The sequence below is a fragment of the Monodon monoceros genome, unplaced genomic scaffold, assembly GCF_005190385.1.
Source record: "Monodon monoceros isolate NGI ecotype Baffin Bay Population unplaced genomic scaffold, NGI_Narwhal_1 Super_Scaffold_7, whole genome shotgun sequence".
Classification (NCBI taxonomy): Eukaryota; Metazoa; Chordata; class Mammalia; order Artiodactyla; family Monodontidae; genus Monodon; species Monodon monoceros.
The window spans coordinates 80,556,854-80,583,977 of NW_021703784.1; the positions used below are offsets into that span (position 1 = coordinate 80,556,854).

General features: G+C 36.8%; 1 protein-coding gene across 1 annotated transcript in view; it reads right to left on the reverse strand.

Annotated features, from left to right (window-relative positions):
- The window catches only part of DCDC1 (doublecortin domain containing 1), a 453,979-nt gene that overhangs the window by 200,002 nt on the left and 226,853 nt on the right, over window positions 1-27,124 (reverse strand). The window contains exons 9-10 of the mRNA XM_029208753.1: window positions 23,295-23,387; window positions 15,228-15,398 (exon numbers count right to left, since the gene is read on the reverse strand). Of these exons, the coding sequence (XP_029064586.1) occupies window positions 15,228-15,398; window positions 23,295-23,387 (264 nt within the window). The remainder of the gene's footprint in view (window positions 1-15,227; window positions 15,399-23,294; window positions 23,388-27,124) is intronic.

The window sequence follows — 27,124 nt, forward strand, 5'->3', positions numbered from 1 at the left end:
CAAATTATATTCTAGAAAATAGCTGTGTGAGTGCTGTCAAGCTGAGAAAGCAAATAGGGCCTGGACAACACCTAAGACCTTCATTAGCTTACTGCTTTCTTCACTACTGTTAATAAGCCTTCCCTTCTATGTCCAGAAAAGAGTGTTCTCAAGAAAAAAAAAAAAAGGCTCTGGCCTCTAAAAGCCGTATGAGGGCATAAGGAAAAAAGAGGTGCTTTATTGTTTAAGTAAAAGTTTAGGTGTTTAAGTGAAAGAAATCTGCCCTCCACTAGTCATTCATATAATTTTTTTTTTCTGTATTTCTACAAAAGTAAAAATTCCCCAAGCCGAAATTCTATGACATTCTGCTTTTCTTAAGGCTGAGCTCTTATTTTTAAGGTCTGTATCACTATGACCATTTTTTTTAATCTAAGTATTCTATTTTTTTCTTCCTTTGCATGAGAAGTATTTTTATTTCTATTGTCCAATGTCTAAACAAAGATAGCTCTCTAAACAGAGTTTATATAGGAAAATAAAAAATAGTCTACCTTTATTTTCCTGCTCTCTAATCCTTGGCTTAAGAAAAACCAACTGCTTCCTAGTGGCTATCTGCATGCTGTCACCTCCTTATAGTTCTAAAACTAAATTCTCAGCCTTGAAGTAGGGTGATACAAAAAGCCAGCTAAAGGCTAGTCTTGAGTCCCTAGCTGAGGAGTAATGCAATAGACTCTAAAAAAAAAAAGGGGGGGGATCCAGATCCTTTCAAAAACATTGTAGCTAAAGACTATTGAAAAAAATACCTATAAATAGAAATTTACTTCTATGCCCTTAGTTACACAAAGTACAGAGTTTCTAGGAGGAGTTTCCCATGAACTTCAGTCTTTTTACTTTCCTTCATGTCAACAATGACTTTTCTTCAGCAGAATTAAATTAGGTTAACACCAATGTTTCACTGTAATGTCGTTAATCAATTCTTCATTCAACAAATATTTATTGAGTGCCTACTGTGTGCCATCCACTGCTCAAGTGCTTAAGATATACCAGTGAACTAAGATTCCTGACAGAACAAGTAAGTAAATCATATAGCAAGGTCAGGATACATCCAGGTCTGTGACGTCTGAAGTTTATACAACTTGGTGGGCCTTCTTTAACAAAAAAAAATGCAAAATTACAAATGGAAAACTAGATATAAAATATTTATTTAAAATGAGAAATTACAACAATTTACATATATTAAAAAGCTCACACATAGTAAAAAATGTTACGAAATCCAGAAAAAGTCACAAAATATTTTCATTAATTTACTATCCAATGCACATTTTTTGGCTCAATTGTCTTCAATCACCTCTTCATTTGGTAATCTTGTAACATTTTCTATAAGGAGAATAGGAATATAATTCCATCTTCCCTCTTGCATGGTTAATCAAAAAATTTCTATTATTGATTAGAAAAATTTCTCTCAACTACACAACTTGGTTGGTCATTTCATAAAAATTTTTAGGACTGATGTCAACTTTGGAAAAAGCTTGATAGTGTACTTTAAAATATGAGCTGTAAAATGTGGAAGGATTTTCTACAAGTTACTTGACTTTGTTAATTTCACACTATGTTTTTCCTCCACCACCCATATACTTTTGGTGACAGGCACTCTAGTCCACAGTCAAAAAGCAATACACTCTATGGCCAGCAGGTAGTAGCCATCTTCCTAGAAGCTCTTCCCATACCAGGGTGGCTTAGCCCTAACTGAACTACGATACAGGGAAATGACTGCAAACCAGTAATTACATCCCACTATGCTCAAACTAAATGTATCCTCAACTCAACTTCCCCTTAGCCAGACCTCAAAAATGCCTGCAACCACTTCAGCTCCAGCTGGTGCAAGGGAAAACTTGACAGAGAGGAAGTTGGAGTGGAAACAGACAATGGTCTCAGTCAATTGTAGTTAAAATATATTATATTTGCAAATTTTACAGAAACATGTGGCCATGTGAACACGTTGCTAGGGCCTCTCCCGGGTTTTGGAAGGGGCCTAAGCAGGAAAGGGGCCTTGAAACTTAGGTACATGGGTATCATGGTAAATGCACCTTGGAGGAAGTTAGAAGGTGGTAAGTGCCATGTAAAGAGGAAAAAGTATAGCAGAGAAGGGATATAGGGCCTAGGATCAATGAGTGGGATGGGTGGTGGTCGCCATATGAAGCAGGTGATCAGAAAAGGCTTTCAGGAGAGGAAAGATTTGAGTAAAGACTTGGAAGTGAGAGAGTTAGCCAAGCAGATAGCTGGCAGAAGAGCACTGGAGGCAGAGGGAGAGGCTAGAGCAAAGAAACTAAGGCAGGAACGTGCCCAGTATGTTCCAGGAACTACAAGCAGGCTGGTGTGATGGGAGCAAAGTGAGAGAGAAGAAGGGTAAGTAACGTGAAATCAGAGGGTTAAGGGGTGGGCAGCAAAATGGGGGATCCTTGGAGGGATTGGAACTGAGCAGTAACAGGATCTGACTTAAAAGGAGCATCGGGGCTGCTGGGTGGAGAGTAGACTCCAGGGAGCAAAAGTTATCCGAAGGATGAATGACTGCGGCTCAGAACAGAGTATTAACAATGGACTTGATTATAAATGGTCAATTTCTTTCGTTCATTCCAGAGTAATTTGTTCATTAGTGGGGTTGGGAAATAAAATTTGTAGCTAGGCTAATATTTCTGGACCGTGATGTCTGCATCTATGGATGTAAATAAATCAACCTAAGTATAACTTCATATGTAGTTTCTGTGAAGGCACAAAAATGTTTACAAACTATCAAAAGAACTGTATTTACTGTGAAGATTTTATAGAGGCAGTGACCAAAACGTAAACCACGCGGGAGGAAGATGACTTGAATAGGATGTGGTTCTTTGACCAGTTTGCCTGGCATCATTTATGACACCTATTTAAGGACTTGTATAAGGCCTAGTTCAGTGCCATCATCGGCCTTTAATGCTATAAGTCTGGTTAAGAGCTAGCTGTCGGGGACCAGCAGGTTCCCAAACTCTCTATAACGGCTGGACAGACCACCCAGGAAGCTCTTCTGTGCGTGAGCAGAAGGCCAAACACCTAAGCTTCAAAATGCCTCAGGAGGCAATGCTGTCAAGAGGCAATAATAGGAAAATGACACCGCAGTGTGTTGCCAAAATTTGGGAGGCTGTACAGTAACAGGATTTACTACTAGAGGTCTGGTGAAGGAAAGGAATATAAAATAGCCTCACAAAACTATTTGGCATACTTCAGGTGAAATAATTAAATAAGTTGGGAAAAGGTTAACTTACATGTTGTCTTGGATTAGGGTCCCCAGGAAACAGACTCTGAGACCAAAATTTATCTGCAGGAAGTTTCCTGCGGAGCGTTCTCAGGTACAACACAGGTGAGGGGAGTGAGGAAACAGGAGTGGGCAGAGGGAGAAGGTAAACTGTGATGTAGTTGCAACAGAGGCCTCTGGTGGGAGCTCTAGACCTGGGATGGCCCCTCAGAGTTGTCCAGAATTGAGGCCAGGGAGTATGGCTTTGCACTGCCCAACAATCAAATATTGGATGCAGATTGCCCTCAGGATGGGGGCCTAATCTTTGGAGAAGCAGCAACTTCACACCAAGGGCAACTGTCCGAGAAGAATGTAGGTGTGGCAGCTGGAGGTGGGGGGTGGTTATCTCAGTCCTGAAGAGGGAATCCAGGTAGTGTGGCATGGCATCCACTACACACGTGCACAGTGATTCGTAGTGTAGAGTGCGCACACCTTTAAACCACTCAATACTCAAAGCAACTGGATTTTACAGGTGAGTCTCAGAGAGGTTAAGTGACTTGCCTAGTGCAAATCTACTCATAAGGGGCAGCGAGATCTTTAGAAATCAAGTCCTCTGATTTTTTTCCAGCTTTACTGAGATATAACTATCATATAACATGTAGGTTTGTGCACAACGTGTTGATTTGATACACTTACATATTTCTAAATGATTACCAGGGTTAGCTAACACCTCCATCACATCACATAATTACCATTTCTTTTTGTGGTAAGAACATTTAAGATCTACCCTCTTTAAAACTTTCAAGTAAATAATACATATTAGTAACTAAATCACAGTCTTCAGCATTGTATCCCCGGAACTTATTCATCCTCTGACTGAAAGTTCATACCTTTGGACCAATATCTCCCCATTCCCACCTCCAGCCCCACCTCAACCCCTAGTACCTACCATCCTAGTCTCTGTTTCTACAAGGTTGGCTTTCTTAGACTCCACATATAAGTGATATCATACAGTATTCGTCCTTCTCTGTCTGACTTATTTCACTTAGCATAATGCCCTACGATGTTTTAAATTACAAACATCAAAATTTACTCATACCTAAGATTAGAGATCCTACAATATGAAACTTAATATGAAAATTTTTAAAGGTATAGAAAAGTAATTTATAGAAGTTTTTTACCTAAGTCAAAGAACATGAAAATTAAAATGGAATATTTTCTTATGTGAGAAGCTAATTAGCCATGAAAAAAATCTATCCAATCAGAACTCAAAGTAACCTTTAGAGATAGAAAATTCACTCTAAGTGAACTAACACTGTATGTACATTAAATCAAATAAATGTGCTATTACTTTTTTTATTGTTACAGACTTGTGAGATAGTTTATAGAATGTCCACATTTTCTATATCTTCTCAAATGTATAATATACTATAAATCAAATTGTAAACATGTCTAATTTTAATATTCAGATAAGAAGATAATCACAAAGCAAATATTAAAATTATGAGACTCAGGCAATGAAAAGTTAACAATGAATTAGTATGTTTATACTGCATATAGGAAAATGTGTTTTAATGCCTAACAGAGATATCTTTAAACTGTACTTAACAGGTAAGGAGACAGTACATTTGTCCCAAGAAATAAAAATGCACTTATGTGAAGACACGTTATTTCACTGTTAAACTTCACCAGTCTAAGTGGGACCTGAATCAAAAATCAAATAACATTGTTTTAAAGCCCAGAAAAGGTATATTTAAGAAAATAATTTATTTTAAGAGAGACATTTTAGATGTCCTCTGTAAACTGTAGCACAGCCCACCATTTAGAAGATATAAAGTGGGTGACTGCCAATGGCGTAGGATTTTAGGAGTGGGCTAAAAGACTCTGACCCCAAAATACCACTCACATCAACTTGCCAATACTAGCTGAAATTCCAGTTGGAGGGATACTCTTTTGTCACAATTGAAATACCACAGCTCTATGAGAGAAAATAATATTTGACCTTATTGGTTATTGATCTTTGAGGCTAGGATTTTCAATCTTGGCTTTCTGGAATTCCTCAGAGGGCCTGGGGTAGGGCTGGTGGATAGGGGAGTGAGAGTGGGGAGCTGTGGTCCAAAGTGGGAGATCAAACCTGATGAGTGAGTCTGTGGGGAAAACCACCAACCTGGCTTCAAAAGGGGTACATCTTACTTTCATTTACTTTACATAGGGCATTCCAAGAAAAACTTTGATCCAAGAAAAAAAAAAGGTTTGATACTGTCTTAGCTTGAAAGAAAGTATGGTATGCCTTTTTCTTGAAGTAAGGATGGTACCTGACAGCCTGAACTGGGGGGTTGGAGTTGGGTATGGAGGAAAGGCCACGGGGGGCCAAGGATGGAGAGGTCTGCAAGATGCCCTCATCAGCTTCACAGTTACCCTGGGAGTGGGCCTGTGTTCTTTTCCTTTAAGCATTTAAAGTCACATTTCACTGCTTTGTCATAATTTTTTTAAAGGGCTTCTCCCCAACCCCATTTCTGACAAAGTAAAATTTCTAAAACAAGGTGCATGATGCTGCAAAAAATAATCTCTTTGTATCCAATTACAATTCTCGCTAAATTCATTACATGAAAATGTTTAAAATTATATAGAAGATAGTGGCAAGGTAAATGTGTTTGCCTGATGTTCTAAGCCAAGTAATTTCTTTTTCTTTTTTTAATTTTTAATTAATTTTTTTTTTTTTTTTGGCTGTGTTGAGTCTTCGTTGCTGTGCGCGGGCTCTTCCCTAGTTGCGGCAAGCGGGGGTTACTCTTTGTTGCGGTGCGCGGGCTTCTCATTGTGGTGGCTTCTCTTGTTGCGGAGCACGGGCTCTAGGCACGTGGGCTTCAGTAGGTGTGGCACACAGGCTCAGTAGTTGTGGCTCGCGGGCCCTATGAGTGCAGGCTCAGTAGTTGTGGCACACGGGCTTAGTTGCTCTGTGTATGTGGGATCTTCCTGGACCAGGGCTCGAACTCCTGTCCCCTGCATTGGCAGGCGGATTCTTTTTTCTTTTTTTTTTTTTTTGTAGTACACGGGCCTCTCACCGCTGCAGCCTCTCCCGTTGCGGAGCACACGCTCCGGACGCGCAGGCCCAGCGGCCACGGCCCATGCGCCCAGCCGTTCTGCGGCATGCAGGATCCTCCCGGACCGGGTCACGAACCCGTGTCCCCTGCATCGGCAGGTGGACTCTCAACCACTGCGCCACCAGGGAAGCCCGGCAGGCGGATTCTTAACCACTGAGCCACCAGGGAAGTCCCCAAGTAATTTCAATAAGTCCGTTATAGGGCTTCCCTGGTGGCGCAGTGGTTGAGAGTCTGCCTGCCGATGCAGGAGACACGGGTTCGTGCCCCAGTCTGGGAAGATCCCACATGCCGCGGAGCAGCTGGGCCCGTGAGCCATGGCCGCTGAGCCTGCGCGTCTGGAGCCTGTGCTCTGCAACGGGAGAGGCCGCAACAGTGAGAGGCCCGCGTACCGCGAAAAAGAAAAAAAAATAAGCCCTTTATAAATGAGAATATTTCAAGGAGAAGTGGAACAAAGATTTTTCACTTTGTCTAAATTAATTTTGTGCCTAAAATTATATTTAATTTGGATTAAAATATCAATATCAGGTATGTGGGTCTTGTCAGTAGCTGAACATTATATACCAGATTTTGGTAAATAAAGGTTTTTCAAAGTTCCTGGGCTCAATATATTTCTTCTCAAGGAAAGTAAGGGCTTTTTTGATGAGAAAAGCATAGCCACATCCCCCCAATTCTATTTTACTAGGGAAAAGAATACTATACGATTAAATATGAGCCAAATCATCAGACTTCCCCAATTCTCAGCCTCAGAGATCATATTCTCATCTTTCAATAGAGTATATGTCTTTAATGCTATTCGGTTTCTTTTTTATATATCAAATATGCCTGGGAAGGTAGTTTTTTCCCCTAATATGAATAGATACTCTGAGTAACTAAAACCTATGCAAAAGTTTATTGCCTAGAGCAATACATTTTCATTTTTTTAAAAATCCATTTTTTATCATAAAACATTATCCACGCTGTAGGTAGAATCTGAAGTAGGAATAGATGCATCACTTCATTTGCACTTACTAGAAAATCTGCATTCATTTCTATGTTCAAATGATGAGTTAATGCTTGATAATATTCATGGTGAGTCGAGCTAACATAGATGTCAGTGGGTAATCCAGGGGACAGGAGCATATGCAAGAAGAGAATCTCAGTGACTTGAGCATCTCAAACACTCTGTGAAAAAGCTAATTGAGAGGTAAAGACAAATTAACTGCTATGGAGAAGGACAGTCTCCCTGAGAGAGAGAGTGTGCCTGCAGCAGTAAGGTTCAGTGATTGCATTTAGTCTGCATAACTGCTAGGACAGTAATCCAGCTCTGGCCTGTGGACTTTCCCTGCTGACTGCCCACCTGGCAATTCCCTGGGCACCTTCAAGACTGTCAGGACTGCACAGGGAAAGCCTGTCTCATTACAACGGCTCTGCATGGGAGATCATGCCCCGCCCAACCAATTGCTCTTCCCTGATTTTGATACAGACACAGTTTTTCAGTTTTTCTCTTCATTGGGTCTAGGAGGGGAATATTGTATCTTCCTGCACATAGAGATTTACACCTGGCTGCAGATGCCTGTCAGGAAATAGGGTGGGGTGAATACACTGGCATTCCCCCACCCCCCAACAGGCCACCAAAAAAATGAAAAAAGAAAGAAAAGAAAAGAAGGCAAGATGGAAAAGAGCACCGGAAAGAAGGGTAGGTGAGATATTTCAGTGCCTACTGTTAACAGCTATCCCATGAGATGTTAGCAGGCATTCATGGGATCTAAAATTTACTTGCCTTTAAAATGGACAGTCCAACATTTGCCTTGGTGAAATCTACATATGAAAACTAATTATCTCCATCACATTTTGTCCAACATTTAATATATATTCTTGAAGTCACAACAATAACATTGAATATTCCAGTTTTACTACTCTAGAAACAATTCCTTTGAAAATGAAGTTTTTAAGTTAGTATGTTTTACTACTTGTACTTAGAGCATATCCTAAATTTGTTGTCCCACTGTTTACTCAAATAATGTAGGTGAAATAACAGAGAAGCTCAGAGATTGTAAATACATATATGGGAAAAGTGGTTAAACAGAAAGACAAGGACCAAGGAATGTACAATGGAAATAAGAACATAATATGCATGCAGAACAGTGATGACACCATACCCCCCCCAAAAAAGTCTTGCCACTTGACCTCAGTTGTCTCCTTTAATTCATTTAATTGTTCCATAGACTCCTAAATATTTAAATAAACTTCCTATTAAGTTTTATATATGGTTAGAAAACTTTACATATGGATATATATGGTTAGAAAACTTTAAAACTTTTTTAAAATGGTCACAAAATAGAATACAAATCTCAAATGGTTTCATGGTGTCGTTGTGCCTTTGGTAGAGCAAGTTCAAGTCTCCAAAGCATAGGAAAGGCCAGGAAGGTATTACAGATAAAAATTAGCATCTTTTCTGTTATCAACAAAATTAGCCCATTTTCTAAATACAAATAAGCCTGTAAACTAAAATGAAATTGTAGTAAAAAGCTGAAAAGACCTACACATTAGTTTTATTGTCTTCAAAAGGAGGTGTCATATTGTTCAAATTAAATAATCAGCCTTGGGCCAAGAAGGTGTTGCAGGCTTCTCTGCCTCTTCCCACTGTACCAAGCACAATGCCTTGTAGACGTATGTGTTTAATAATGTATGGGTTTATTGGACTATTCACTTAAATTTTTCTTTTATTCTGTAACTGGAAGAATAAAAATTGTTAGATACATACTACCTAGAGGATGAACTAGATGCTGGACAAAGACCTTCTTTAAAAGTAAATCTCTGAATTATCCCTTTTTAAAAACTTAAATTTCTATATGCTAGGAGAGAACACTATAACCAAGCAATATAAAAACAGAAATGCTAAAAAAATCTCCAAATCACGGCCCTCTGAATCTTGTTTTTATCCAGGTTACTAAATTCCATCATATTTCCCTTGCTCACAGCCAGAGTGGATTCATGTAAAGTTAGTGGAGATTAAGCCTCAGGACCCTTAACTTGCTCTAGCTCCTGAGAATGCTAAAAGTTGAGAGTGCTGGAAGCTGTAAAGCATCAACAGGTGGGGAGGGGAAGCCAGGTAGCAATCAGAGTATTTCTATGTAAGAATGTCTGATAAGTTGCCTTAAAACATCACAGAAGAAAGAATCTGAATCTCCAAGTCTCCATTAATTTGTTGTGATTTATTTTCTCATTCTAAATAAATAGTCACTTTCAGGCCTAATTTTAAAGAGGTTCCTCTCTCCCCAGTTTTACAAGATCTAGGTCCCAGAGAAACTGGATCTGCCTCTACTGGCAGCAAATGGAAGATAACCCACAAAGCATCACTGACCAATTGTGCGTGAAAAGCACTACTAATTCCAGTAAAAGGACTTCCCTGTACCCATCTTCTGCTCATTCCCCCGTGCTTTCTCCCACCTACTCACACATCCCACACTCCTGCCCATCAATTGCCTGTCAGATCACCCACCTTCCTACTAGTTTTTCCACCCACCATCCCCTACAGATTTGCTAATACCCTTTCCTATCAATCCTTTCTTTCCTGCTCTCCCAGGGAAACGCTCACATTTCTGACAGCATCTCCATGGGGATGAAGAGGAAGAGGAGTTGCAGCGAATGGACAGGACTGGGAAGGCAGAAGTCACTGAGCCATGGCTGTAGCAGATGTTCTCATAAGGCTGAGGGTGATGGCAGTGACAGGGGATATGGGGTAAGAGAAGGTTTGGAATAGTAAGAAATTGCTCCAAAAGCTTGTTACCTGAAGGGCTTCGTAAATTATGCCGCACATGCCGTAAATGTGACCACTAAGGGTAAAAACAATAAGAAATCTCATCAACTTAAAAGGTGCTATGATGTGATGGAAAGAGAATGTACCAGAATACAAAAAAGTGTACGCTGGGGTTGTGACTACATATGAGTGCATATGGAAATGATATGCAAGGGTGAGAATGGTTATATAAGGAATAATGTGATTACGGGTGATATAACTTTTTCCTAAAATTCTTCTAATGTTGGTATGTTGTGTTTTCAATTTTTTTTTTTTTTAACAAGGAACTTTCCCATGGCAGGATGGACACTGAAACTATTCTCGGCCTTTTGTCTTATGTGTCTATTTAAACTGAGTACTGTATTATGCAAAAATGGAACTGAGGCAGTATGGAACACAGAGCGTGTCCTTTTAAGAGGTGATCTTCGGGCTTCCCTGGTGGTGCAGTGGTTGAGAGTCCGCCTGCCGATGCAGGGGACACGGGTTCGTGCCCCGGTCCGGGAAGATCCCACATGCCGCAGAGCGGCTGGGCCCGTGAGCCATGGCCGCTGAGCCTGCGCGTCCGGAGCCTGTGCTCCGCAACGGGAGAGGCCACAACAGTGGGAGGCCCGCGTACCGCAAAAAAAAAAAAAAAAAAAAGAGGTGATCTTCTAATATTAAGACCTAACCAAAAGCTGCTATTTTAAAATTATCAATGAGAGACTTCCCTGGCGGTCCAGTGGTAAAGAATCCGCCTTCCAATGCAAGGGACACGGGTACGATCCCTGGTTAGGGAACTAAGATCCCACATGCCTCAGGGCAACTAAGCCTGCGTGCCACAACCACTGAGTTCGCGTGCCTCAACAAGGCAGCCCGTGCACCACAGCTACAGAGCCCGCGCACCCTGGAGCCCGTGGGCCACAACTAGACAGAGAAAACCCACATGCCACAACTAGACAGAAGCCCACGCACCATAACAAAGAACCTGCGCACCGCAAAGAAAGATCCTGCATGCCTCAACGAAGATCCCGCGTGCAGCAACTAAGACCCGATGCAGCCAAATAAATAAATAAATAAAAGGGAAAAGAATTTTTAAAAAATAGATAAAATTATCAATGAAAGATGTGATGAGGATGATAAGCTCAGTGAAAAAGTGAAGGCAACCACACATAATATGAAAAAGCACCCCGGGGGATTTTTGGATCACACCCTGCCTACAGCCCCTAGTTGAACACCTAGAAGCTCTAGAAGATGATGATGACTACAATATATTATGTTTGGTTCTTGAAGCTGAGTCCTGGGCTCACATATGTATTCAACAGTGATACAAATCATCAAATAGAAGTAGAAAGATAATCATTTCAATTCACTGTTTTATCAAAATGAATAGAAAAGGGGAAAACTAGGTTTTATTGGAGCCATGCCTTTCAGTTATAAATGGAAAACGGACTGATTGATTGATATATCATCTAACACTCTGCATAGCACATGCTACAAGGTGGGATAAAGTTATTCATAACTACAAAAGTCACGGCCCTTGCCCACAGTGACTCAGAGGTAACTGGGCTAGAGACAGTGCTCCAGAAAAGGGCAGTTCATTCACACTCCATGGAAACAGTTTGGCCAGGCTACTGATATGAACTGATTCTGGAATTAACAGAGGATGGTATGCTGCTGTGACCTAGGCTCAATATCTCTCCAGTTGGAATTAGCAAGTTCTCCTCACCTAGAGAGTATGGAAAAACTCCTCAATTCTAAGAGATCTGCAATTCTAAATACTTAGGGTATACTTTGCTAATCCAGTTTTGTCTCTACTACCTAGCTATTTCAGATGTAAGAACTCGTTTAGAAAACTACAAATCTCTATTTCTTCTCCAGCACTCCAAACATCTACTCCCAAAAATATGGGGGTTGGAGGGAAAGGAGAAAATGCATTACCATGAATAATACACAATAATTTATTTACAATGTTCCATTTAATTTTATATGAAAAACATGTCAGTCACTTTGGGCATCCAAGACCGACTTGCCTTTCTAGACTAATTACTGGAAAGTCCTATGTGCCCTGTGTTGTACACGACCCTGCCTTTGCCCACTCAGTGGCTATAGGTAGTTGAATTAATGTCAGGGACCTAGGTAAGGCTGGACTGACCCAAACAGATTCTCTCTTTAAATGATTTGAACTAGGAGACACAAAGACTCTGGTCAGATGATGATGGCCATTTAAACTTAACAGTTGGGGAGAGCTAGGGGCCATAATTTTCCTCCATGTACGTACAGAGGAGTAAAAAGAGAAAGCCAGCTTGCAGAAAGAAATGAGAAATGAAAAAGCTTAGAAACACGAAGAGCAGAGAGACTATGGGGCTTCAGGAGAAAGAGATATGGAAAAGAAGTGACTTTCTTGTGAGAATCGGCTGTACTTCCTGGTTTTCATTTCTGTGAGATTCCTTTATGTTTTCAACAAACCCTCTTTTTATCTGAAATGGTTTGAGAGGGTTTGTGTTGCAGGTCACCAGAGAGTTTTGATGTAAACATGGGATTTATATCATAGAGCAGATGGGGAAAGAGGAAGCTCAAAAGAGGGGAGAAATAAAATGAAAGTTCCCTTGACCCCAGGCCTGGCCAAGTGCGGGCAGGGAAAGGCAAATGTGGGGCTCTGAAATGAAAAGTATGGTTTGCAGGAATCTTTGGTTTTGCTTTTGTTTTGCTTTTTTTCCTTTTTATTTTTTTATTGAATTATAGTTGACATACAACATTAGTTTCAGGTGTACAACATGGTGATTTGATCACCATGATAAGTCTAGTGACCATCTGTCATCATACAAAGTGACTACAAGGTAATTGACTATATTCCCTGTGTTATACATTACATCCCTGTAGCTTATTTATTTTATAACTGGAAGTTTGTACCTCTTAATCCCTTTCACCTATGCCGCCCAACCCCCACCAACTCCCTCCCCTTTGGTAACCACCAGTTTGTTCTCTGTATTTATGAGTCTGTTTCTGTTTTGTTTGTTTGTTCTGTTTTATAGATTCCACATATAAGTGGAATATAGTATTTGTCTTTTACTATTTGTCATATAGTATTTGTCTTTCTCTGTCTGACTTATTTCATTTAGCAAAATACCCTGTAGGTCCATCCACATTGTTGCAAATGGCAAGACTGCATTCTTTTTATGGCTAACATTCCATTGTGTATATATATATCCATTTGCCTATCAATGGATACCTAGGCTGCTTCCATATCTTGGCTAAATAATGCTGCAATGAACATAGGGGTGCATATATCTTTTCAAATAACTGTTTTCGTTTTCTTCAGATAAATGCCCAGAAGTGGAAGTGCTGAATTGTATGGTAGTTCTATTTTTAATTTTTTGAGGAACCTCCATACTGTTTTCCATAATTGCTGCACCAATTTACATTCCCAGCAACAGTGTTCGAGGGTTCCCTTTTCTCCACATCCTCACCAACACTTGTTTTTTGTTATATTTTTGATAATAGCCATTATGACAAGTGTGAGGTGATATCTCATTGTAGTTTTGATTTGCATTTCCCTGATGGCTAGCGATGCTAAGCATCTTTTCATGTATCTGTTGACTATCTTCCTTGGAAAAATACCTATTCAGGTCCTCTGCCCATTTTTTAATTGAATTGTTTGGGGTTTTTTTGATGTGTGATTTCTTTATATATTTTGGATATTAACTCCTTCTTAGACATATCATTTGCAAGCATCTTCTCCCATTCAGTATGTTTTTTCATTTTGTTGATGGTTTCCTTCAATGTGCAAAAGCTTTTTTGTTTGGGATAGCCCCATTTGTTTATTTTTGCTTTTGTTGCTCTTGCCTGAAGATCTCCAAAAAAATATACTGCTAAGAGTAATGCCAAGGCAGCATACAAGAAGCATATTTCTTCTAGGAGTTTTATGGTTTCAGGTCTTACATTTAGGTGCAAAATGGCAGACTGGATCTGTAACCAAGTCAGAAATCTGAAAAAGAACAATGCTACTGGACTACAGGAACACTTGACCTTGATGTCTTGAACATCACTTCCTAAGCCTTTAGCTGAATAGCATAGACTATGAGAAATATATTATCGTGTTTACCTTGGAATTACACTTCCCCAAAGGTCAATTTTTACATGGTAACATTCTCATTCAAAATGTAAACAAGGAATGCCATTGAAGAAATAAGTTATAGACAGAAAATATAATGTTTATAATGTTATTTGCAGAATAAGACTGAATATTAAGGGGAACTGTAGAGATAAAGGCTGATCAAAATACAATTACTTCGAATGTTATCACATTCAAATATGAACATAATCAAAAGGAAATGAAGAATTGTAGTTATGGTTCTTTAGATGGAAAAGAGCCATACTTTGAGTAATTCAATTTTACTAATTATAGTCTCTTGAAACATGAGATATGAGATTATAGAACAATCTTAATTTGACAGACTTAAACAAAAGTATTTAAACTCCCTAAGCTTTCAGTACCTAAACCACTTTAGTTGAGTATGAATTTTTTTTTTCTCTTCCAATGATGCAATAGCAAAGGGTAGTTTAGGACATTTAGCCATCTTGTCCTAACAAATAACCAATTCACCTTTTTTTCCCAGTATATTCTTACGTATTGATTTTACCAAGTGAACCCAGACATCTGTCACACTTATCCAATACAGATTCTTTTCCTTGGAAATGTAGTTATAACATCAATCAGTTACCTGGCCTTTCACCCCTAATTCCTATTGCCACTGTCTGTCAATTATTAAAGCTTGTCCGTTTCTCCAAATAAGTTATTTTTAAAAACTGAAATACACAGTGACTCCTGTGAAAAATATATGTTTCTTAGAAAAGCATGTAAATTGTTCATGATTAATTTCTTCATTAAAATTACTTTTCTGGGTTGAAAACTAAAGTTTATAAACCCATATTTCAAAGATTTCTAGATATTTTCTTTTAGAACATATTCCCTGAATGGTAGTATTAGCACTTGTAATCCAAACTCCAGTTTAAGGAAGACAACATAAAAAGAAATCCAAGCTGAGTGGCATTATTACAAGGGTCTTCAAATGGAGCAGAGTGGTTTGTCTCTGGCTGAACCCATTGAGAGTCACAGAATGACACCCACCTTGAGCTGCAGGCCTCCTGGGATAAGAGTGTTTGCTGGAAGGCTTTTAATGTGTTCGTAGACATAAGAGGAGAATTGCTCCTGCTCAGCCTGTAATTGGGGGCCAAGTTTAGAGAGATGACCTCTGTTGCTTTTGATAGCTGTCTGCAATTCATCAATCAGCCTGTTCACCTGGAGGGGTTAAATTACAAGAGTTCTTAGCAAGAAGTAATTGTTGATGTCACACCTATTAGATTTTTGAGTACTTAGTTTGATGTGGGGAAGATGACTTCAATATAAGAATTTGAGTATAGATCTATGTTCAAGTAAAGTGAATAGGCGATAAATACATTCCCTCATCAACAAATTTTATTTATGGGAAAATTTCTAACTTTGTACTTCAGTAATATGGAATAGGTACCCATTTACAATTGCTGAATAAAAATTGTCTCTAGGTACAAAAAGAACCATATACATTGACAAGTTTGCCAAGGACTTTTAAACTGCTTAACAGAATAAGACCTCTCTAAGACTTTAGTAATCCAATATATGCGCCAATGACAATATTTATTTCTATTACATGTACCTTCCTTTTAAGAATATTTTATTTTACCATCTGTATGTTACCTTTAAAATTTGTAATATGTATATTAAATTCATTAACATTTTGTGGCCTTTTAAATGAATCAGTCTGTTCTCTTCCTTCTAAATACTTTAAAATATAATTTTCCAAATTTCATAAATACAATTTTTCAAAATATCCATACCTCAAAGACAATGCTCTATTCTAGACAATATTTTGAATATATACAAATTTCTGAATAATGCATAGAATTTTTCCAGAAACAGCAAAGGCTTAGAAACATGTACCTTTTATATTTAAATTTATGGATTTCTAATCAGAATATTTAAGAGACATATGAACTTGACTTACAGGTTATTAGTAAGACATACTGAAGACTCAAAAATAGTAAGTTAATATTTTAACCCTTATAGTTTACAAATTAAAAATCATTACAATTCTTTGACCCTTCACTGTGTTATATAAACTTATATTCTCTCTAATAGATTGGATTCTTACATAAACACTGGTCGATACATGGTAGTGACTAAAAGAGATGAAAAGCAGGAATTATCTTTATCCATGATCTTTAAAGTGATCAAATTAGACCCATCTAGAATTATGAATGACTGTGAACAGGGCATGGATTTTTGAAATCTTGGGTTAAAATGCTGGCTCTTTCATTTACTGACTGAGAGGCTTTGAACAGGTAATAAAAAAACCTCATTCATAAATGAAGAATAATACTGACCTTACCATGTTAAGAATTAAATTAGATTAAAGAATGGACAGCACAATGGCTAACCTATAATGTCGCATGTACATGGTATATTATTACAGTGTTTTCATTTTTAAATAGAGTAGTTTTCTGCAAATCAAGTTTTAATTGTTTTTCTTGGCCTGTCTTTCCTATTCTTACCACTATTTCACATGAAGAAGATAAAAAATTTGAAACTAATTGCTACATAGATTCTCAACCTCACTTCAGTGTCCACAGATAAAATGCAAACTCCTTCTCCAAGAGTCTCCCATGTAATGACAGCTCATTGTCTTTCTATCTCTCTCAGCTGAAAATATGGTATTTGCCCCTACCAACTCTGATGTTAAATCTATGATTTCTATCCCTTCCACAGAGGATTTCAGAGAAGTCAATGAAAGTAAGTTTGTACTATTATACATATGACTTGAATATTTACTTTTCTACTTTACCTAGTTAATTTGAAATATATATATAATATTACGTATATATATATATATATATATATATATATATTACTTCAACTATATTTAGCTTTTCCCAAGAACTTTAGAAGCATTATATGCATATAAAGCTAATTTAAATGATTCCTATTTTTCTTTGGTGTCCCATATCTTTCTTATTTGTCCCTATGTGATCAATCATATACTTTCTTTTAAACAATGCTTTTTTCTAAACAAAGAACTGGCAAACTTCTTCTCTATAAAAGCCAGATAATATTTTCAGTTTTGTGAGTTATAATGTCTCCATCAAAACCATTCGACCCTGCAGTTGTACTTTGTAAGCAGCTGCAGACAATATGTAAACAAATGGACAAGGCTGTGTTCCAATAAAACTTTATTTAGAAAAACAAGCAATGGGCTAGATTTGGCCCCAGGGCTTCAGTTTATCAACTGTTCTTCTAAACACATATATTTCCTCTCCTTCCTTTCTTTTCTTATAAGTAATACTCTGGCCAAGCCTTCATCTCCTCATCCCCTCCTGCTACTGGTATTACCAATACACCTACTGAGTGGCCTCCCTGTCCCTAGTCTCTCCCCCTGTAATCCATCCTGTCATCTCCACCTAATTAATCTATCTCCAATAGTATAATGAACCTTCAAGTAGCTCCCCACCCACTGCATTCCTCATCTTGCTATTCAAGATTCAAGCCCTTTTCTTACTTTCTAGAACAAATTTCTATGCTTTCCACAGTACAGTTAACCCTATAAGAAAGTCATAAAGCTTAAAATATGGCAATGATGGATGATTCAATATTAGTCAATGTTTTTCATCCTTATCTTTACATACTACCTTTTAGCAGTATTATCCTCAAAGATGTTGGATAATAGTATATTCTACATACCAAAGCTAGAGACCAAAGCAGACCAAGTAACTTGCTCTTATAGGTATGTGACAAAATTAAAATCTAATATCCAAAGGCCTTAAATAGAAAGAGTCTACTTCTGGAAAGCACCGATCCTCTCTGAACCTATACCCAGCATCATTTGATTCAAGAAGATATAATTTTATGTAGTCTTTAAAATATACTAAGTATCATGCAATGTATTTTGTTAGTCAACAATACTGCTCTAATTTTATGTACTGTACCTAGTACTACAGCAAGCCACCAAAAAAAAAAAAGGACGAATTTCAGGCTTTGATTTGGGAGCATCTGTATACGACTTGTTTTACTGTCACAATCCATAGCCTTTCACTGATAGGGAATTTCATGTGACATCAGAAATCAACCATACAATTGATGATGTCATTTGCATTCTAAAGGGCTATTGGTTAAAACCTTAAAAGTTTCATTTCCCATAAATTCTTCGTTGCTTCAAAAAATTTCTCTATCATTTTTGCCATTTTCCTTGGCATGATTATCTGTTAATGTATGTGAAGCATAATTATAGCAATCATGGCCTGTATTTTTAATAACTTAAAACTATCAAATAAGATGCCCTAGTAAAGATTAACTTATATCTTAAACATAGGAGAAAATATATCAAGAATCCTGCCACTGACATTTTGATAAAGTTTCCAACCAATTTTCCTCAAACTTTGTTACTTTAAAAATTCATAAGGAGATAACCAACAAGGTCCTACTGTATAGCACAGGGAACTCTACTCAATATCTTGTAATAACCTTTAGGGGAAAAGAATATGAAAAAGAATATATATATATATGTATATGACTGAATCACTTTGTTGTACACCTGAAATTAACACAACATTGTAAATCAACTATACTTCAATTTAAAAAAAATGCTTTTTAAAATTGGAAAAAAAAATTCATAAGGTCTTTTATTCTCAAAGTGCTCCATTTTATGTGTTACCCTGAAAGATAATGCTATGCATGAAATAACTCATATACCAAAATCGGATAGGTAAAACAATACTCCTGAATTATATTACATGATACGATTTTTTTTTCAAATCACAGATGTTGCTAAAAGGGGGGAAAATGTTCTTTAAAATTCTTCATCATGAATCTTTTTTTCCTGCAAATCCTTTTTTTTTTCCTCTCTACAAAGGCAATGTGAATGGGGGCAAAAGAAGACAAAACTTGACCTTTTGTGATCCCAGCATTAATGGGTCTGTTCATAATTCAATCTATGTGTGTGTGGGAGCATCCATGTGGAAACATAGAGGCCTGAGAGACATAAAGCCTTTCCCTTTAAACATTATCTGACCCTATCAGTCCCATTCACAAAAGAAGGCTTACGTATGCATATGTTGAAAAAATGCACCATCTCATTGTGCAGCAGAAAGCCTACACATTCTACTCTTCATTCTCTGTAGAAATGCAGCACGGAAGTGACACTTGTACAGAATTGGGGAGAGTGACAAATGAGCAGAAGGTAGCAAAAAAAAAAAAAAAAAAGAGTATTCTGGTGAGGAAAAAAACCAAACTTCTGAAAGAATGCAAATGCACACCTGTCTATAAACATATACATAGGCTTTTTTGCATAAGATGTAGGGCATTTTGGTCATTCATGCAACCCTTGAATTTAGTTGAATTCTCAAGATGATTTAGAGTAAACAAAATATCGTTCTGTTTATAATCATTCTAAAATGTATACCTATCAAAGTTGTACACTCTGAACCATACACTGTGAATACTGTACTTTATCTATTATGAATGACTCTTTGAGGAGCTCCTGGTTTTTCTAGTGATGAGTTCAGCTGTTGGCCTGAATGCTATGTGGCCTGGAGTCCATATATGTTAGTGAGGAGACTCCAGAGCACTTTATACTGCATTGTCACTTGAAGTCAGCACAAAGGGTGGCAGCCTCCATGCTAGGAACATCACCTTGGCATGCAGCATATGGGATAGTCTCGAAGCCGGGTCAGTGCTTAAACTTAAGACCAAGACACTTTCTAATTTACAGCATAGTTAAGAAGAACCAGAAAGGGGACAGGGAGATAAAAAACACAGGGAGTGTTTTAAACTCCCTAAAGTCTCTTACTTGGTTCAGGCCCAAGGGTACAATGTTTTTCAGGTTAAGAAGTGAACATAATCAGACTTGACAAACGAAGGCTAGAAAAGACATAGGAATCTGTGAGCAAAATTAAGTATCTTTTAATCTCAAAATTAAGGATGAGCTGCAGTATAGCCACAGGAAAACTGAAGTACCATCTCGTATTCCAATCGCTTCCACTACTCCCAACTTTCTAATAGATTTCCAGACCCCATCTGAGATGGAAGTTATTTTGGAAGGAGATCTATATTGTTTCCAGCCAGGGGTCACTTATGCTGCCTTTAGGCCTATTTGAGTCCAACATCCCCATCAACTCATGGGGGAAGGGGTGATTGAAAATAGAGACATTTAAAAACATTTTTATGACTCATCTGGCAAAAGGGGTATGATGATGGCAATAAGGATGATGTCAAGTATACTTTTGGAGGAAGCAATAAGAACGCACTTCACAGACCTCTGGCTACAGGAGCATAATTGACCAAGGGTCCAAGCTATTATGCTCTTACACCCATCACCAGGTTGGCACCAATGTCCAAGGATACTAAAGCAGGTCCAACCCAGGGAGTCACAAGACTCCTCTGATGGACAACTTTGACTCAAGGATACGTCAGCAGCTTTGCCAAACCCTCCTTAGACTGCACAACAGTCTAGGATACTTCCACCCAGTCTTCCCTTCCTCTCTCCTTCACTCATGTTCAAGCGGGCATTCCAGTCTGACAGGTCTCCCAGCCTTACCTAGAGCTCTCCCCATTTTCTCTCATGGCATTTCTTCTATTAAAATCCATACACATTAAAAAAATATTCTATCCTGGTGTCAACTTTTCAGAGAATCTGGAATAACACACTTTTAAACTGACAAAAAAATTACACACAGATTCCTAGTAGACCATTTCTAAAAAGCTTGATAGGGCTTCCCTGGTGGCGCAGTGGTTGAGAGTCCGCCTGCCAATGCAGGGGACACGGGTTCGTGCCCCAGTCCGGGAAGATCCCACATGCCGCGGAGCGGCTGGGCCCGTGAGCCATGGCCGCTGAGCCTGCGCGTCCGGAGCCTGTGCTCCGCAACGGGAGAGGCCACAACAGTGAGAGGCCCGTGTACCGCAAAAAATAAATAAATAAATAAATAAAAAGCTTGATACAGTTCAACATATACCATCACATCAAAGTAGTCTCGTGATGCATACGTTATTATTATTCCCAGTTTTCATGTGGAAAAATTACATGAAATAAAATAAGATTTTAAGATAAAAACACAGACAGCAGATACCTAAATCTAAATCTTAGATTTCACGATGTTTACTTAAGGTTTTGAAATACGTCTAGAAATATAGCATTTTGTAAAAAAAACTGTGGGCAAAATTAAATGTTGGAGTAATCTCCCCATCCCCACATTTTTCATTTCTTTTTACCATCATGATTTCACATCTCTGTATATGAATTAGGCACAAAACTTGATGTCACTGACTTACACATCAAAATTAATAAATCACTTTCAAATTAATGATATAAAAATTATTCTCATAGTGTATGGAATATATTTAGAGGTTCTTACACACACGCATTCACACCCACACACACAATCAATATTCCCTTCACTGTGTGATTTTTGAAGCAAACAAAAGGCATTTGGAGTCATAGCTGATCAAGCAAATATGTGACCAAATAAGGCCCTTTGCAGGAGAAAAAGTGATGTATATAGGTACTAAAGAAACATTAAGATGATAATAAAGAAGTACCAAATAAGCATTAATACTGTTGGATTTTCCAGAAAAAATAATTTTCATTTCCAGCTTTGGTAAGAAGGAGGAATTAAAAATGATATTTTTAGCATAATGATCATTTTCCTGGGCCACTTCAAGTTTCCAGTTCCATTGAAATTATAGTTTTGCATAAAATATCAACAAGCAAAATAATTACAATATTTAAAATGCAGAAAACAGTTCATCTATTCATTCTTTTAGATTATTTCTATTCTCTAATAATAATTTGTTATTATAGATACAATTTTAATTATATTAATTCAACTAGAGATTTTTATTTGCATTTCCTAAAGTTGACGATATCAAGATATATGATAGATTCATTTTAAACTTACTGTGAAAATGTAATAAACTGTGATAAACAACATTTTTCAATTGGATAGAAGACAATATTTTTAAAATCTAGAACCAACAACCTAGTTTTTAACTTGTTAATATTAAGTGGAATGAGTCAGAACTATAATTTAAAAGTATACAATTGTTATTTGTTATATCTTAGAAAAATTCAAGTTGAATTTTTCTTATGAAATATTTCCTACTGAGATTACCAATTAATGTTTATAATATAATCTTTAATACTGCACATATATAAGCCCCAAATATTAAGGTAGTCTCTAACTTAAAGAATTGAATTCACTCAGGAAAATTTGATGCATTATACTTGTTCATCTATTGTAAAATACATAGTTAGCAAAGGAGATGCAATTACCATGATAAGAAAATATTAAAACCCTAAAGCTTGGATAGATTTCCTTGCCAAAATGTCAAAAGAGAATTACATGAAAGTTTAATTTTTAAATATTCATGCTATCTTATTCTTTGAAGTTGCTTATAGATTTTATTTACTGACAGTAGTACATGGAAATTAGCAAATTCACGATCTTTCCTCAGAAAGATTAAATGCTTTTGCATTCCAGGAAACTACACGAAAATCATTTTTCCCTTTTGTCTAACACCAATTTTGTATTATTATTTCATTTATGGAATATGCTGTCAACTTCACAGCATGAGCTTTGGAGAGAAGAAGCTTTGCGTTAATAGTTCTTTACAATATTGCCTACAGAATCTTATGATTAGTTCACTTAGGCTTGACATTTATAAACTACAGTTTTTCCTTGATAAGAGATAACATTGCTAGCATTTCTAAAATTCAGAAAGATAATTCTATTCCTAGAAAGTCAGAAAGTAAAAATAAGATTTTATTATTTGTTCAAAGTTCAATAAAATTTTAATGTTTTTCCTATGTTAGCATAGTCCATAATTTCTAGATTCCAGTTGCATGTAATAATTTCCTAATTTAGGAAATTTATGAGGAAGTATTCATAAGTAGTTTTCAGAAAATTATAATATGATTTATTCTTTCAAGCATATAACTATTTTTCAAGCTGCCTATATCAATACAATGATTTCCAGTTTTGGCCAGTTTTTTTCATTATGTTTTATCAGATAACCAGAGTTGGTTCACTACCAAATCAAAGTAAAATCTGCCTTAATTTTAAAATTAGTATCTATTGTAGTTTTACAATACAATTTAAAAAGTAAGTTCCTTACTTCTTCTTGTGCCTTATGGTGTTCCTTTGCTGTCATTGAAAGAATGACTTTTTCGGTAATTTTCCCTTTCTGTTCATCCACAGCCAGGTTCAACTAGAGAAATAAATAAATAAGTAAATGACATGAAAATAGGCACCTGTTGACATCTAATAGCAATGTTTATTCAAACAACTAATTTAGCATAATCATGGAAGGTGATTTCAAATTAATTTGGCCCACACGTATGTGAAAATGAATTCCATTTAGATTAAATAAGTCGAAATGTTTTTATATTTAAAACATTTAACACTATTTTTCACTTCCACTTTTATTGTTTTTAAGCTTATTAAAATATGATTTGGGAAGGGGTCCTAAATTGCAGACATTTGACACTGATGAGTGCCTTTTAAAAGCATTTTGTCAAAATTAACATAGCAAAATTTTTTTAAATTAGGCTGATATTCCTATTCAAATCTTTCATTGCCAGTAGGGAATAAATTGGCTGCTGTTATGTCAGGATAAGAATTCAAGGAAATAAACCAAAAGCAAATGTCAATTCAATGTCGAATGGTTCAAAATGATTCACAATATTTCACAACAAAGAGTAAGTTTTACCTTAAATACCTGAATGGTTACTTCCAACCTGCTCCATGAACAGAGCCAGATAGAGGTCTTCTACTACTGCTGTAAACCCATGTTATAAAAAGGCGAATGTGGCTCATTCTACATTTCTCTATAAACAATCCCCACCAAAACAAAATGCTATTTTCAAAAAAAGGAAAAAGCTAAACTCTCACAGTAATATTCACTCAGCAGATTGGTATTAGTAGGAAGAAAGAAAATAACAGCCTGATACAGAACCTTCTGAATTGGAATATTTAACAATTCTTAAGAAATGGACGTGCCATGTGGTATCTCCTTATTGAAGATTAAGAATGAATAAGGACTATGTTTTTTGTTTTGTTTCTTTGGTTAATGCTGTTGTTATTTTAAATAGGCTTTCTCAATTGTATGCCTGGCAAATCATGTTTGAGTTAACATGAATCTCTAATCTATATCCTGCCTGAAGACCCACTCCTATACTTGGGATAGAATGGGAGTGGGGGTCAACAATATAACCTCCTCAATCTACCTATTCTTATATACTATAAGAATAGTATCAAACCTGTGAAGTCTTCATCTACTCATATGTGACACAGCTCAGTTTATCAGAGATCCTGTTTTGGGAGAGGAGAAAAGTCTAAGGAATCCTTAGGTGATCCTAATGATCAACTTAGATAAGGAGTTGACAAACATTTCTATAAGAACCAGATAGTAAATATTTAGGCTTGGGGAAAAGGGGGACAGACAAGTCTCTCTTGCAATTACTCAACTCTGCCCCGGTAGCATGAAATAGAAAATACATAAACAAATGAGCGTGGCTATGTTCCAACAGAACTTCAAAAACAAAAAAGAGGCAGACTGAATTTGGACAGCAGGAAATGTTTGCAAATGTTTGCCTGTCCTAGACTGAGAACCACTGAAAACAAGTTTTTTAAAAAAAAAAAAAAAAAAAAACCAACATGTGATATACATGATGACTACAGTTATAATGCTATACGGTATATTTGAAAGTTTGTTAAGACAGCAGATCCTAAGAGTTCACAAAAAAAAAAAAACACATTTTTTTAAACCATATGAAATGGTGGATGTTAACTAAGCTTACTGTGGTAATCATTTCACAATATATAAAAGTCAAGTCAAAAAAAAAAAGTCAAGTCATTATGCTATTCACCTTAAACTTACACAGGGCCATATGTTAATTATATCTCAATAAAAACTGGGAAAAATCATCATGTGAAGCTATTCTTAGAATCAATCTCCCCAAGAAATATTTTTTCCTGTGCTAAAGTAATACAGAAAACGTAATATTATAAAAAGTCAAATATCAAACTCAACTTCCACACAAGGAAGCCTATGTGTAAACTGTGGCACAACGTACTTGTGTCAAGTCTCTATGATTATTTCTTTATCAGGGGAGTCTCATTTATCAGGGAGGATATGTGAAGGAGAGTGGCTGGGGAATATTCACCAAGGTCATCTTTTCTTCACAAAGTTAATTTCCAAATGCAAAAACATTCAGAGCAGATCTTTTTTGAAAGGAAGCAAAACAAAACAAAAACAGAGCTATAAAACTCTTTGGTGCCACTGCAGTAGGACCGATTCAATGTGGTCTCCCAGGACCATGACATGTAGAACTGCTTCCAAGTAACTCTTTAAAAGGTAGGAATTCTTTACCTATAAAACCACTACAGTTGGAAAAATCACCTCATTCTAACACTCAACTTCTAGCACTGTCCTAATCTACATAAGCTGAGGGAAAAACATATCAACACTGAAAAGCATCATATGCATAGTACCAAATAGAGAACTCAGTAAGATATTGAGAAATAAATTGTCAACAAAACATAAGGATACATACATGGGACCTTTTCTGAAAACAGCCTAGACATTCAAAAAGAGAGATATCTTAATACAATCATTTAGAGGAAATTATTGAAAGTAAAAAGTCAAATTAAGAGAACGCATTTTCACTTTGAGGTATTAATAATATGCAGTGCAAACAGCATCTCTCCCTCAAATTCCAGACAGAACAACAACAGTAAGATTCTTCTCTCCTGTCACTTTGGAGGAGAACATCCTGTTTCTTCATTAAGACAAAACTAGATGCTTTTGATCTGCTGTTCTTACTTAAAATATATGAAATAATTTTTTGTCGATGGGCTTGAAATTTCTGAGGCTAATTTTCATGTATAAAGAGGCAGACACTTCAAATTAAAAATCAAAACAAACAGGAAGGATGAATCTTGAGGGCATTATCCTAAGTGAAAAAAGTCAGATGGAGAAAGATAAATAGCATATGATCTCACTTACATATGGAATCTTAAAAAAGAAAAAAAAAGCTCATAGATACAGAGAACACTGGTGGTTGCCAGAGGTGGAATGGGGGTTGAAAGGTGGGCAAAATGGATGAAGGAAGTCAAAAGGTACAAACTTTCAGTTATAAAATAAGTAAGTCATGGGGATGTAATGTACAACATAGTGACTATAGTTAATAATAGTGTATTGCGTATATGAAACTTGCTGAGAGAGTAGATCTTAAAAGTTCTCATCACAAGGAAAAAAATCTGTAACCATGTATAGTGAGGAATGTTAACTAGACATTGCAGTGATATTTCTCAATATACCTCAATAAAAAAACAGAAAGATGGCTAAAATTTGTATGTAACTATGAAAAGCCAAATCTCTACCAAACAGGGGAGTGGAAAATCAAGTTGCTTTTTTCTAGCTACATCATGCCCTTTTAAAATGTGAGAAAACACCCCCAAATATTTGTGATACACATCAAAACTTACCAAGCTAAATAGGAAGGTTTAATTCACCATTTTCGCCAGAGCTTGCTGCTAAGATTTTTAAAATATGTAAGTAACAAACACTGGCTATCCTAAAGTAGGTTAAAGTTGGCTCATTCAATATTAATGGTAACCAGAAAAAAACAGACAAGAGACTACTCAAAGACAGTAGCAGATATGGAAGAAACAAGGAACACAATGGCTCTGTCAAAGAAAAATGAACAAAATGATTCAAGACAATGGTCTGGTTAGAGAAACAAGATTAAAAAGGAGTAAATTCACCTCAAACAATTTGTTTAGGAATTAAAAAAAGAAATCCACAAAAGTATACCTGAAACAACAGATTCCAATGAAATGATTTCTAGTGGTTTTTACCTTTTAGACTATATTTTACATAAAACTATTAATGCTAATGTAGCAGACATTATACTTTCTCTAAAGCCCTAAAGGGTCGTAGAT